Raw genomic sequence first — 12,900 nt, 5'->3', positions numbered from 1 at the left:
GCTTGCACTGTAATTTGCACCATCTTGGAAGAAGCAGGTCAACAACAAAAACAGAACAACGTGTACTTTGCAGAGTCTAATTGTCTAATTGCAGCAGACTGAGTGATGCTTATGGGTCCAATCTGAGGTACCTTGATTTGATTGTAAGATCTGACGTGATCGTTATTTTGCAGCTCCAAATGAAAGCGTTGTCTGTGTTTTTTAATGCAATTAAAACAATGTCTTGTGGTAAATTGTGCCGTTAATATCATTTTCTTAACCCCTTAGCTCCTTAGCTTTGTTTTTTTTATTTCCCCCTTAAAGAGCTTTATGGTTGGAAAAATACTTCAAATATAAAATCTCTATCTTTTAATTGAAGCTTTATGAAATGTTCTTTTCCTCAAAATGTAACCTGATATATCCGGTATCTTTGGACAGAAACAGCACACATGCTTTTGGCCTTACAGAGTTGATATGGCTGTTGCTTTAGCGAACAGTTTATATATCTACTCACTAGAAGACACAGAGCAACAGCAGCCATTATTTGGAGTGGTATTTATGTCCACCTATTTAATCTCCTTTTACCTTACTTTTGCTTCCACGACAACACTGTGTAGCGCACAGCTAACCAGTGGTTCTCTTTACTCTACTGTATCTTTATATTACAAAGAGTTGTTTGCTGCTATATTAATGCTCTGAATCCCGTATGGAACATTTAAGATACAGCTCTGCAAACTTGACTACACAGCAGAAGTTTAACATGACTGCTGCTGGCCAGGGATGCTTTTCATATCAACAGAAATTCAAACTATATGATAACAAAAAGCCGTGGCGATGAGAGAAAGGAGTTTGACCCCCACCTGTGGTATCTTCCTGCAGTCCGACATCAAAAGCCAGTTTGTCTGTGGATGAGCGGGAGGTGGACAGACAGCACAGATACTAAACAGAGAAACACAATTCATTCTATCAGTCCATCTGATTATCATCTACCGACGACAGTGAGATGTGATGGGATTGATACCTGTTGCCTGAAGAGCTCATGTGTGTCATTCACTACCCCGGTAATAACTACAGAACCAGCTACACACTCTGTTTCTGCTCACTCACTGGTTCGGCCGTTAAGTTCAAAAAGCAATAGCTTGCAAGCTCATCAAATGGGCTGTTTGACTTTCAGAATTCAAATCATTATTGTATTATTTATTTGATCATGAATGATTCTGTCTTGCTTAGTCTGCCAACATGTAACATATTACAAATAAAGTCGACTATGACCGATGACACGCATTCAGAATAACTGTATAGGAAAGGTTCATCTCTTCACTGATGCAGCTCATATTAAATGGAGACTTTCATAATTAGATCAAAGTTCCTCATAGCAACTTTACATAAAAAAGGCAAATAATAAATAAATATGGCAGAAACGTCCTTGTTGTTTTAGTTATAATTGTTATGTTGGTACGTGCATGTATATAAGTGTGTGTGCTCACTGACCATTCCACTGTAGGAGTGCCGCAGCAGCACAGCGTGTCCGTACAGTAAGGTGCGATGGCCGCCACTCTGGGCCGTCTGACAGAGAGCCAGTGACAAGAAGGAGAGAGAGAAAAATAAAAGATGAGTTACACAAGACAGAACGGCACTGGGAGAGAACAGCCAAACAGAGATATCAATAAACAGGAAGAGGGAGAGAGAGGACAACTGTATCATTTCATTCTTCAAGGATCCTTTATCTATAAAGTCGTAGGAAAAATGTGACCCAAGAGTCTAAACACTACAATAAAAAGCATCAGATTTGTGATGACGTCCATCATTCACATCACAGTAGCTTTAATTAAGGCACTCTGTGTAGAAGTTCAATATATCACTGTCATATTACTGTAGCATCCCTAGCTGAGAGTTTAATTACCATCATCAGGGCTGGGTAATGAAATAATAATCAGGAATATGATTTGGGCCTCCACAGTTAATTAAACCTGATTGGGTACACTATTGACACTTTGTTTAATGTGCCTCCTCTGGTGTACAAATCAAACGCTCCCCATTCAGAGGTAAACGATCCCACCAATCACAGGTCTCTGCTTCCAAGCAGCTGCATTTTACTGCGACTACTTGAATAAACCTGCAAAAGGATTACAAAAGTGTGGAGATCCTTTTGATTTTTGTTGCGTGTGTTTCCTGTAAAGATGTCAGTTTGAACTGACATTGTTTATGTGTGAAGTAAGATTTGTGCATCCTACATCTGATGCAAGTTCAAGCTCCAGGTTTATAGCTTCAATAGGTTCAGTGTAAAGTTCACTGTGATTAAGCAACGACTTCAAATGTTTAAGTAGAAAGTAAATAATGCAAATTTGATCTGAATCTATAATTCTAGTTTGTGTGACTGCATGCAGCCCTGTTCCATGAACTAGACAATGCCAGTAATAAAGTAAAGCAGCGCTAGTGTTCCTCAAAAACAGATCACATTTCCTGTGAACCCTTTTGGCTCTGTGTCTCTTCTCCCTTTCTCAAGACTCTATAGGTGCTGCAAAACTGCAAAGTGACACTGGAGTCTGCGCCACTAGGAGACTGTGCCATGAAACTGGAGTGTTGCTCTCTGACTGACGTTTGTCTTCTTAGTAGAAAGTGCTCCGACACAACCAACATATGACTGTATCTGCTGCTCCTACTGAACACACAGTGCACAACAAGGTCTCACAGACCAGAGATGCTTCACTTTCACACACAGCAGTAGTTTGCATATGTGCCATCCATTTGTACAATACCTCACATCAAGACACATGCCAATAGCCCTGCCCTGAGTATGGCCATTCAGAACAGCAGTGACAACACTTGTTGTTGTAAAATGCCTGTTTCATGATCTATAAAGATTTACAGACGTATAGCAATTTTGAGTAATTTATGGTGTTGACAAATGCAAACTATACCAACCAGTTTGAACAAATGTAAAACAATTTTACTTTTTGAAAACTATATATATATATATATATATATATATATATATATATATATATATATATTTATAGTGGTTCCCTGAACCACTCCCCCCCCTCTGTCCCCTCTGCAGCAGCGCCCAACCACGCCCAGCCACCACAAAATATATATATATATAAAACGGGGCCGTGTAGAGGCTTAATTAGCCACAGCTGATGCCAATCTTGAATTGTGTCTCCTCTCCCATATAAACATGAGTAGTGGCGGAGGCCCGAGAGAGAAAATGCAAGCAGGAGACACCGGCTGGAGAAGCGACAGGGAGGACGACAGATCATCCCGAGAGAGTCGTATACGACAGACCACATATATATAAAAACTAAGACGTCTGGCTTTTCAGGGCATTTATATGGAATTTTAGAGAGACGAGAGGCCTTTTTCCCAGTATTTATTTGTTAAAAATGTTTTACATTTGTTGAAATTGGTTGGCATCTGTGGATTGAACGGAGCATTTGTGAACCCGATAAATTACTGACAAATCAACATACACATCTGTAAATCTTGTTTGTATCATTAGATCATGAAACATGCATTTGAGACCAATGTTGAGTCTAATTCTTCTCCATACTCTCCTTTTCCTTAGCAGCGTGCTGAGGCCTGTAGTGTCTCTGTTGTGCAAAGACACATGCAGTTCCTGTGGTTGGCCTTCTAAGGATCGTCCTACTACAGCCACTCAACAACAGGACAAGAGTGTTTTATTCCAGTTTGTCTTCAATTCAGACTATTGTGGGAAAAGTTCTGGTATTTATCCTTAATTAATGACTACGTCCACCAGTAGGGCAGGTCAAGCCACTGTTAAATAAGGACGTCATTGAAGACACATGATGTTTATTTCCTCATGTTAGATTGATGGTGGGGGGGACTGATGTTTGTGCAGCATTGTAAACAGCTGTGTCTCAACCACGCATTTGGATTTTTTTGATGAGCGAAGTGTTGGATCTGTTTGCCTCGAGGCAGAATTCCGCCTGTGCACCGATCCAAAACCGAACATCTCTGGGAGAGCAGCTCAGTTTTCTTGGCCATCCTCTACGTCTACTGGAACCTTTCCTTCAAAGGAATCGTCTGTTGATATAATCCTCTGGATCCCAATAGGGACTGCCTTTGGTTCTGGTCTCATTGCAGAATGATGACACTGTGGCTCATTTTACAGGAATACTTTAGCAATTTTAGGAAACGTGCTTATGTCACTCTTAACGTGAGTAAGCTGAGAAGGTCGATACCACTTTCATGTTGTGTGTGCTGAATGTGGAGCTGCAGCAGCTGATTAGTTTATCTTAGCATGAAGGATAGAGCGCCATCTAATTAACATATCATACGTAATGTACAGAACAAGAGGTGACAGTCATTCTTGATTTTTTTTCTTACTGTCAACAAATTACATGTGAAGACAAATAGCAGGCCCCGACAGGGTTGCACAACAAAATGCATTTCCCTAAACTGCTTGGGGCTCCTCACAAATATATAGCTGTTTTTAATCTCAGTAATTTGCTAAAACAGCTGGCCGCTGTTGTTTTTAAGTGTGTGTACACTGTGTGTTTATGGCAATAAAGGAACTTTATTGAACAGGTTTTTGAACAACAAGGGAACGCTCCTAGATCCCCCAGGAGGAGATGGACATCTGGACTATACCTTGCTCAGCATGCTGCCAATGGGACCTGACCCCGGACTCACTTGTATCGAACGTATAATAAAAGCATTGATGCTGTCTTCTTCTTGGGAGGATAGATAAGATATTACAGTCAAACAGAAACACATTTTAACCAGTAGCTGTTATCAAAGGACAGCAGCTGCACAAAGTTGACCTGACTAGCGGAGTGATGAAACTGTTGAGGAACCGTTTGGAACCACCATGTTGATACTGTGTAATGGAATCTAGTGCTTGATCAGCAGCCTCCTTTTAGCTGCTTTGAGTTGTGGATTAGCTCTAGCAAGGAACCACCTAATTTAAGCAAGAGTGTGGTTGACAGTAAGCAGATTCCCTCTCCCCGTTTCTGTGTCTGCCACCTCCTTCAATGTGTGTTTCATCAGGCCGCTGCCTCACCTGAAGCCCTGATCTGAGAACAACCTACTGTATATTCATTCACCCCCTTCCCTGCTGTGTTTGTGTGTGTGTGTGTGTGTGTGTTGCTTCACACTCACCCCCTCAGCCTTATCCTCGGTGTTGGCCAGCATCTCCTGAAGGGCTCGTACCGACAACGACTGCTCCAACACAAAAGTGCAGATGGACAGATCTGGAGGCACATTCTGAAACGGTAACACATTTATTGGTGTTAACTTAACTTTTACACTTCTATACACAAGAGTCAATTATTTTGTATTAGCACAGGATTGCTGACCATAAGTAGTGGTTTAAGATCAATGAAGTAGAAATACTTTGGTACTGGTTTGATGTACGGTTGGTTAGAAACTCGACACGCTTCTTAATGTAGCAATTTTACACCGATGGACTGTAATAACGGTACGATAATCATACGTTACACCCTTCATGTTCAGTGACCTCTCATGCTTCTTATGGAGGCATTTACATCATTCATGTTCCATGTGGCATAAAGGAGTGTATTAGAACAGCACACTTGTATCAGTACCTTGGAGTTGGAGATGGATTCAAGGAAGCACAGTCTGTTTCCAAAGCCTTCAGCAGCCAGACAGAGTTTCTGTTGTTCCTTGTGGATTGTGGCTGAGCACTGGAGGACCACTTCATCGTCCTACACACACACACACACACACACACACACACACACACACACAAAAGTTATAGTTACAAATCAGGACAGAGATATTCTGATACTCATTGGTGGAAGCTAATAACTGCAGAGCAACCTCATCTTTCTAGAGAACTGACTATCACAAACACTTCCAAACCAAGCCCTTTGCCATGTAGCACTGCAAGAGGAGTCCGAATGCTTATACACATGTATGCCTACTATTATTATAGTAAATAATACAGTGAAAACATTATTGTGCCCTGTAACACAATAGTGAAATCAAAGACAGAGCAAATTCATTCAGTTTCCAGAAGCCTTCAAAGAATACACAGGAAGCCACAGAAGTAGTAACATCCTGTTAGATCCATCTGTAGGCTACTTGTAGTTTGCAGACCACGTTACAATTTATTTCAATTTTATTCATATATACATACAAATATACAGTATATATACACCTTTACGTTAGGGTGAGGATTACTATTTTCAACAACACAATATATGTTTTTAACATTTGAAATGTTCATTGTAACAACAACATGAACAACAATTACTATTACGTAGAAAATTCAAGTTTTCTAAAAAAACATGGTGTTTATCATGCAGTCGGTGGAGAGCAACTGCGGCGCCAGATCTTGTGAGGTCATCGCTGACCACGTGTACATGACGTCAGAGCAAGTCGGGATCAAGTCGGACACAAATCTAACCAGCATGCATTGTGCGGCGATTCTGTGCAGGCCAGGCTCATGTCAAACAAACCTATGGTCATATTATGTTCAATGCCATCTATTTCTAGCATACATCGATACTATGCTATCGCATTTTTATGCTGTTTGAGGACAATCTGAATATGAATTTGTATTAATATGAACACTTTGGGCTTGGTATTGAACCTCAATCATTTTTGGTAGACACCAATAAATATCTGTCGCCCTATCGCCTGACAAGAACGTAGATATTGGACGATTTTACAAAAGTTTATGATCAATTACGAACTATTTTAATGTCAGTTTAAAAGATTTTTCTCTAAAACATCTGTGCATGGTAAGGTTAACTGTTCAATTTAAAACGCTATAAATGTCCATCCACCACCCCAAAAAGCTGCATTGGCACTGATTGCTGAAAATGGTGTAAATTGTGAAGTGCAGATTTGTCCACTACGAACATAATTCCAAATTCATAAGTGTGAAGTACTAAAATGTGGCATTAGATTACATTACAGTCATTTAGCAGACGCTTTTATCCAAAGCGACTTACAATAAGTGTATTCAACATCGGTTTTCGAGAGAACACCTAGTCACCAGAAGTCACAAGTGCATCTCCTTTCTTCAAACAAGCATTTAAGAGCATAAACCAGAGCCAACGTACAGTGCAGAAACAAACGAATGCAATAAGTGCCACCAACTAATATGAATACAATAAGTGCAATAAGCTAGTATGAATACAATAGATGCTAAGTAAGTGCTAAGTGGAAGGCTCAGGGTAGGCCTTCTCGAAGAGGTGAGTTTTCAGCCTGATGAAAGATGGGCAGCGACTCTGCTGTCCTGACATCAGTGGGGAGTTCATTCCACCACTGTGGGGCCAGGACAGAAAACAGCCACGACCGGGTCGATCGGCCGTAGGGACCTCTGAGCGACGGGGCAACCAATCGCCCCAAGGCAGCAGAGTGAAGTGGTCGGGCGGGGGTGTAGGGCTTGACCATGGCCTGGAGATGCAATGTTTGCTGAGAATGACAGTTGGTCGTCCAGGGTCACACTCAGGTTTCTCGCAGTCCGAGTTGGCGTCACCATGGTATCGTCAATGGTGATGGACAGGTCTCGGTGCGAGCAACCCTTCCCCGGGAGGAACAGTAGCTTGGTTTTGTCCAGGTTGAGCTTGAGGTGGTGTGTCGTCATCCACTTCGAGATGTCAGCCAAGCACGCAGCGATGCATGCCTCCACTTGAGTGTCACCGGGGCGAAATGACAAGACCAGCTGGGTGTCATCGGCTTAACAATGGTAAGAGAAGTCATGCGAGCGAATAACACAACCCAGAGATGTTGTGTAGAGCGAGAAGAGAAGGGGGCCCAGGACTGAACCTTGTGGAACCCCCGTACTCAGCATGCGTGGTTCCGAAACGGCCCCCCTCCACGTCACCTGGTAGGATCGACCTGTCAGGTTGGATGCAAACAGGGAGAGTGCAGAGCCTGAGACGCCCATCCCCTCGAGGGTGGAGAGGAGGATCTGGTGGTTCACTGTGTCAAACGCCGCAGACAGGTCCAGGAGAATCAGGACAGAGGAGAGAGAGTTAGCTCTCGCTGCGTGAACCGACTCCGTCACCGCAAGGAGGGCTTGCCTGATGTCTGATCAAATCTATAAAGAGGTTTTTCTTATTCATTGATCAGATAGTTCCTGTTTTGAACTATAATCTTAGACCATTTAAAGCTACTACAAGGAACTTTTATTTTGTGCTGCACCTCCACCAGATTAAAACAGATACACTATAATCACATGAACAGTTGTTCTGGCCAGATCAGGCGGAGATCATTACCCGTTCTCTTCAAATCATATTAACCAGGAGACACTGAAGCACAGCGTGTCTTGTGGCGCTGATAACCTCCCTATCAGATAGTCAGACAGCAACAGCTCTACAACATGTCCTACCTCCGAGTGTGACAATCAATTAAATATCTGTCTACTCACACATCTGATCCTGCTGTAACTGTTCTAATCAGCATACATGCATTTGTCTGCCTAATGTCTGTCTACCCATACATGGCCATGTGTAATAAAACCTCTCAGTAGTTTCATTCATCATAATTTGAAGGGATTGTCTGTGTGCCATCAATCACAGTAGATCACAGTAAGTGGTCACTTGATATGTACCCCCATCCAAATGTAAAATCCAATGCAAAAAATAAGTAACTTAAATGTATACAGTATATAAATGCCATGTTTTCGCTGCTTTACTTTTAAAAGTTGTTCATACTCCCTCCAATCTCTGTCCTCGTCCTGAATGAGGGCGAGATCAGAGCTGCCTCACCTCTCTGTATCCTCTTCCTCACTGGTGAGACTGTCTGCTCTGTGTAGGAGGCTCCCAGACACCTGCTTTGATGTAAAGTACAGGCTAATATCTTAAAGTATCCTCCCACTTCAACTTGCACCATAAAAAGGTCGGTGGTGAGGACCCTTGTACACAGCACAACATCTGTATGGGAACATTTAGGATCACGAGGAAGAAAAAGGGAATGATGGAATGATGGGGGGGGCGGGGGGTCAAAGGTCATCAACCAGGAGTCAGTAGACGACAACTAACATTTTGCTGTGTGAAAAGATAGAGCGGACTGTCTCTTACCAACAGTGCTCCATTTCTGTATCAATGCCTAACAGCTTCACTTCACTTAGAACTAATGGAAACAAAGGACTGTATTAGTGCAAACAGAGGACAGCTAGTTGAAACACTCATGGCATGGGAAGACGAGCAAACTTGCTTTCTTTAGGCAAAACTGGAGTAAACTGTAGTTAGTAGTCGCAGCAGTGTATCCTCTGGTGTTTTCTGCGACAGCAGCCAGTAGCTCCCATAAACTTTGCTGCATTTTTGTATTAAGTTGTTATCTTTGCAAAGATAACTCATTCACCATAGCGCCACTTAATTCTAGAGGCCCACGTGAATCTCACTGTGCCACTTTGCATTCTGGTATACCCACGGATGTATGAAGAGAGTGAATACGGTGCGCCACTCAACCTTGGTCTCAATTTGACCTGGTGGCCAACAGTGGTACTGCAATAAATCAATCCTCTGTGGCCACAGTTAATTACGACTTAGTCCACTTCTTATATACACTCGATGGTTTAGTTCCATTAGCTTTATTAGCCCCGTCAGGTGGTAGCTCAGTTAGCATAAACACACCGCAGGACTCTGCTGCCTGGCTGCTGACAGCTAAGCTAACTCTCTCTCCTTCTAACCACAAGCTACTAGTTATCATTCATACATTCATACACGCGATCATCTTACCAAAAAAACATAAAATATGTCTTAAAAATGTGAGAACCACTGCAAGAGGTCATACGGTAATAAATGACCCAAAAATATATTCGGCTAATGTGTCCAGTAGTTCAGATTAGCTGTGGACAGACACAGACAGACGCACTTATGTACATTATAGAGATTTCGGGTTTCCTTTATTGTTTCATCATTTAGGACTCTCTACCACTAGAAGTGCAAACAGACTCGGGGAAAGACACAGAGTGCAGGTCTCTCCCAAGGGGACAATTCTGGTGAATTGTCTGCTGCAGTGTTTCTCTCAGGCTGCAGCCTGACAGTGTTGGTGAATAGCAGGGAGGGGCGGGCCTCTGGCCACAGAACCATACAAGCAGAGAGCAGAGTTTTTCATAGATACAGCTGTAAATTACTCAATATAATAGAGTACCATTGGGGAATATTGCAGTTGTCATAAGATGCCTCTGGAATTCATCATTCACTGTGGTTCTGCTTAATTATCTAGACGTGTGGGCTGAGGGAATACCATCACACACACACATGCACACGTAAGGTTTTTTGGAAATTGGCATGATGTCTTAATGACTCTTACAGTGTCTGGCACATACAAACCCCTCCTGCCCACACCCACATACGTGTACACACTTGAATAATGCCTCTGTGACATTTATACTGGCTGACACACACACACACACACACACACACACACACATACACACAGTTCCCTACATGAAGATGTCTGGTGTCTCTGTCAGCGGCACTTTGCATTCCAGCCTTCTATGGAGGGAGAGAGAAAATGGAAAAGAAACAGACACCGAGGGACTGATAGAAGATCAACGGCGGTAGTTCTGAGCCACATGTAGTCGTTGCAATTTTGGCTGGCGCTTTACACTACAGCACGGTAATAACATGGTATTAATGAGGTAATAATTAAGAAATACTATGTAATCAATTTAATATATATTGCATACAGTATTGCCTTGAAAACGGTAGGGGACTAAAGGGAATGTTTGAAACCTAAGGGAGGAGGAATTCCCCTATTATAACATAGTAATAACCATTTTTGACCAATAATACTCATTTGATTTTGAAGGTATTACACTCAGCCTGTAATATTATGAAAACATCAACCTATATTACCTCAGTTATCAAGCGATTACCCCATTAATGCCACCATATTACCATTTTTTATCCAAACATTGCACTTTTTAGAATGTTGCCGTGTCATCAAAATAGTTTTGCCTCGTTGCTATCTTTAAATGTGTTTCCCTATTATGAACCTTTCTTTTTGGCCCCTTATTAACCTGTTACATAAAGTTCAGTCCAATATCACCCGGATTTACACATTATAAATACCAAGATGGTATCTGGTAATTACACGGTATAAGTACATTATTACCTCTTTATTGTCAAACTACTACAAGACTGTTGACATGTTTTTACCGAGCTGTTGTGTAAAGTTCTACCCAAATTTGTAGCATGCTTGTGTGTGTGTGTGTGTACGTTTTGCCACATTAGATACAGAACCACTTAGTTTGGAGGTAAATATCGAGTGAGCACACCTCACCGTACAGGAAAGCCAGCAGGATGACATCATTTTGTCCGTGCCTTATAAAAACCATTACAAGTCACTGTTGAAATGAAATCTGTTTCAGGATGTGACTTAAGTACAGTGATTGTGCTCATTGTGCTACAGTTCCACGTTTATTGAGTGTCCCATCCATCAGGGCTGGAGCTAGGGCTTTGTCACTAACAGTCAGCACATGTCGGAAATGGCCGAGTAGGTCAAAGATGAATCAGGAAGTAGGACTGTAAACTGTGATGGATGTTTACAACAGACGGGTGGTCATTTTACTGTTCGACTTTGTCTTCTCTTCCAAATGAATTTGACTAACCTGTTGTTTTTTCCAGCTTGTGTAATCACCTGGCTGTTTGTGCCCGTCGCCTCATTGGACCTATTTTTAGTGATGTCACTGGGTTCGGACATCTCAGCAATTACGTGTGCAGTGTTATCATGACCAGTTGAACCAGGACTGAGCGGGGCAGACTGTCAGACCCTGCTGCAGTAAAATGAGAGGTTTTCTAAAGGGACTCTGGCCCTCGGAAACACTAGAACTTTTGTCCACAGGGACCGCCAAAATCCACACAGAAGGGGAGTTCCTCAGGGTAGCTTTAAGATTAGGGAACAACTGCAGCCCTTCAAAGAAAGCAACGTTGCTTAAAGTGGGAAACTAACAGTCTCACATGTCAAAATTGCACACAGTCTTTCTGAGATAAACCAATACGTTTCAAAAAGACTATTCATATTTCCTAATCCTCACCCGTTATTCATAGCGATAAAGTTAACGACAAAAAATGACATCCAGTTGCATTTACCAAATTTTGGTGTGAGTTGTTTTTACCATTTAATCAGCCAACTTTGCTTGGAGGTATATTATATTAGTTTCTATATGTGTGTGCGCATGCACTACAGGAGGGTTCACGTACATTTTGTGTAATTAAAAGTGTATTTCTACTATGTTCCACTCTCGACCAGCAGAGGGTGCTGCAGGGCCCTCTGCATCTTGTGCTGTGGTCTAAAACATTGTGATTAATGTCACGAATTATGCTATTGGCAGCCGTTTTATCAAACATTACAAAGGAGGAATGGACTTCATCACAGCAACACCTGAAAAGGTGAGCAGGTAGAAAAAGCCCCACAACACATTCAAGTGGATGAATGGACTGGCCATCCAAAAAAAGGGAAAAGACTACCTTGGGTTACACTATAAAAGGCTTTTAAAAAACATTTATAAGTGTGCAGTGTGTGTGTGTGTGTGCACCCTGTGTGTGTTTGTGTTAACCGGAACGACAAAATGGCTTCCATCGCTTGAGAGAAACACTCTCTTAGGCTGCATCTGCCCTCCTCCCACACACACAGAAATAGACTGACATAAATTAGCATGTCTTCTATATTCTACACAGTCATAAACGCACACACACTCACTCATACACAACTGTGTACACAGGCAAAAAAACAGAATCAGAAAATGTGCGCACACACGCACAGAAGCGCATTGGAGTGCATGGTCAGTGCTCATCAGGGCTACGCTCATACAGCAGCACAGAGCTGAAAACAGTCTTACACAACAGCTTATTCAACAGTAGCAGTCAGTGGAAACATTAAATGCAACCTTCCCCTCCCTGAAAAACTGTGCAGGGTCGGAGGCGAGAGAGAGAGAGAGAGAGAGAGAGAGAGAGAGAGAGAGAGAGAGAG

The 12,900-nt window shown here is 42.1% G+C and overlaps 1 protein-coding gene across 3 annotated transcripts in view; it reads right to left on the bottom strand.

Moving 5' to 3' along the window:
* The window catches only part of LOC116400108 (ryanodine receptor 2-like), a 113,178-nt gene that overhangs the window by 65,073 nt on the left and 35,205 nt on the right, over positions 1–12,900 (bottom strand). For all 3 annotated transcript variants that reach the window (XM_031877772.1, XM_031877771.1, XM_031877770.1), the window contains exons 2-5: positions 5,550–5,669; positions 5,104–5,208; positions 1,471–1,545; positions 840–918 (exon numbers count right to left, since the gene is read on the bottom strand). In XM_031877772.1, the coding sequence (XP_031733632.1) occupies positions 840–918; positions 1,471–1,545; positions 5,104–5,208; positions 5,550–5,669 (379 nt within the window). The remainder of the gene's footprint in view (positions 1–839; positions 919–1,470; positions 1,546–5,103; positions 5,209–5,549; positions 5,670–12,900) is intronic.

This window comes from Anarrhichthys ocellatus, unplaced genomic scaffold (genome assembly GCF_004355925.1).
Source record: "Anarrhichthys ocellatus isolate YVR2014 unplaced genomic scaffold, GSC_Weel_1.0 scaffold148, whole genome shotgun sequence".
NCBI lineage: Eukaryota > Metazoa > Chordata > Actinopteri > Perciformes > Anarhichadidae > Anarrhichthys > Anarrhichthys ocellatus.
This window is presented reverse-complemented; position numbering and strand designations above follow the sequence as displayed.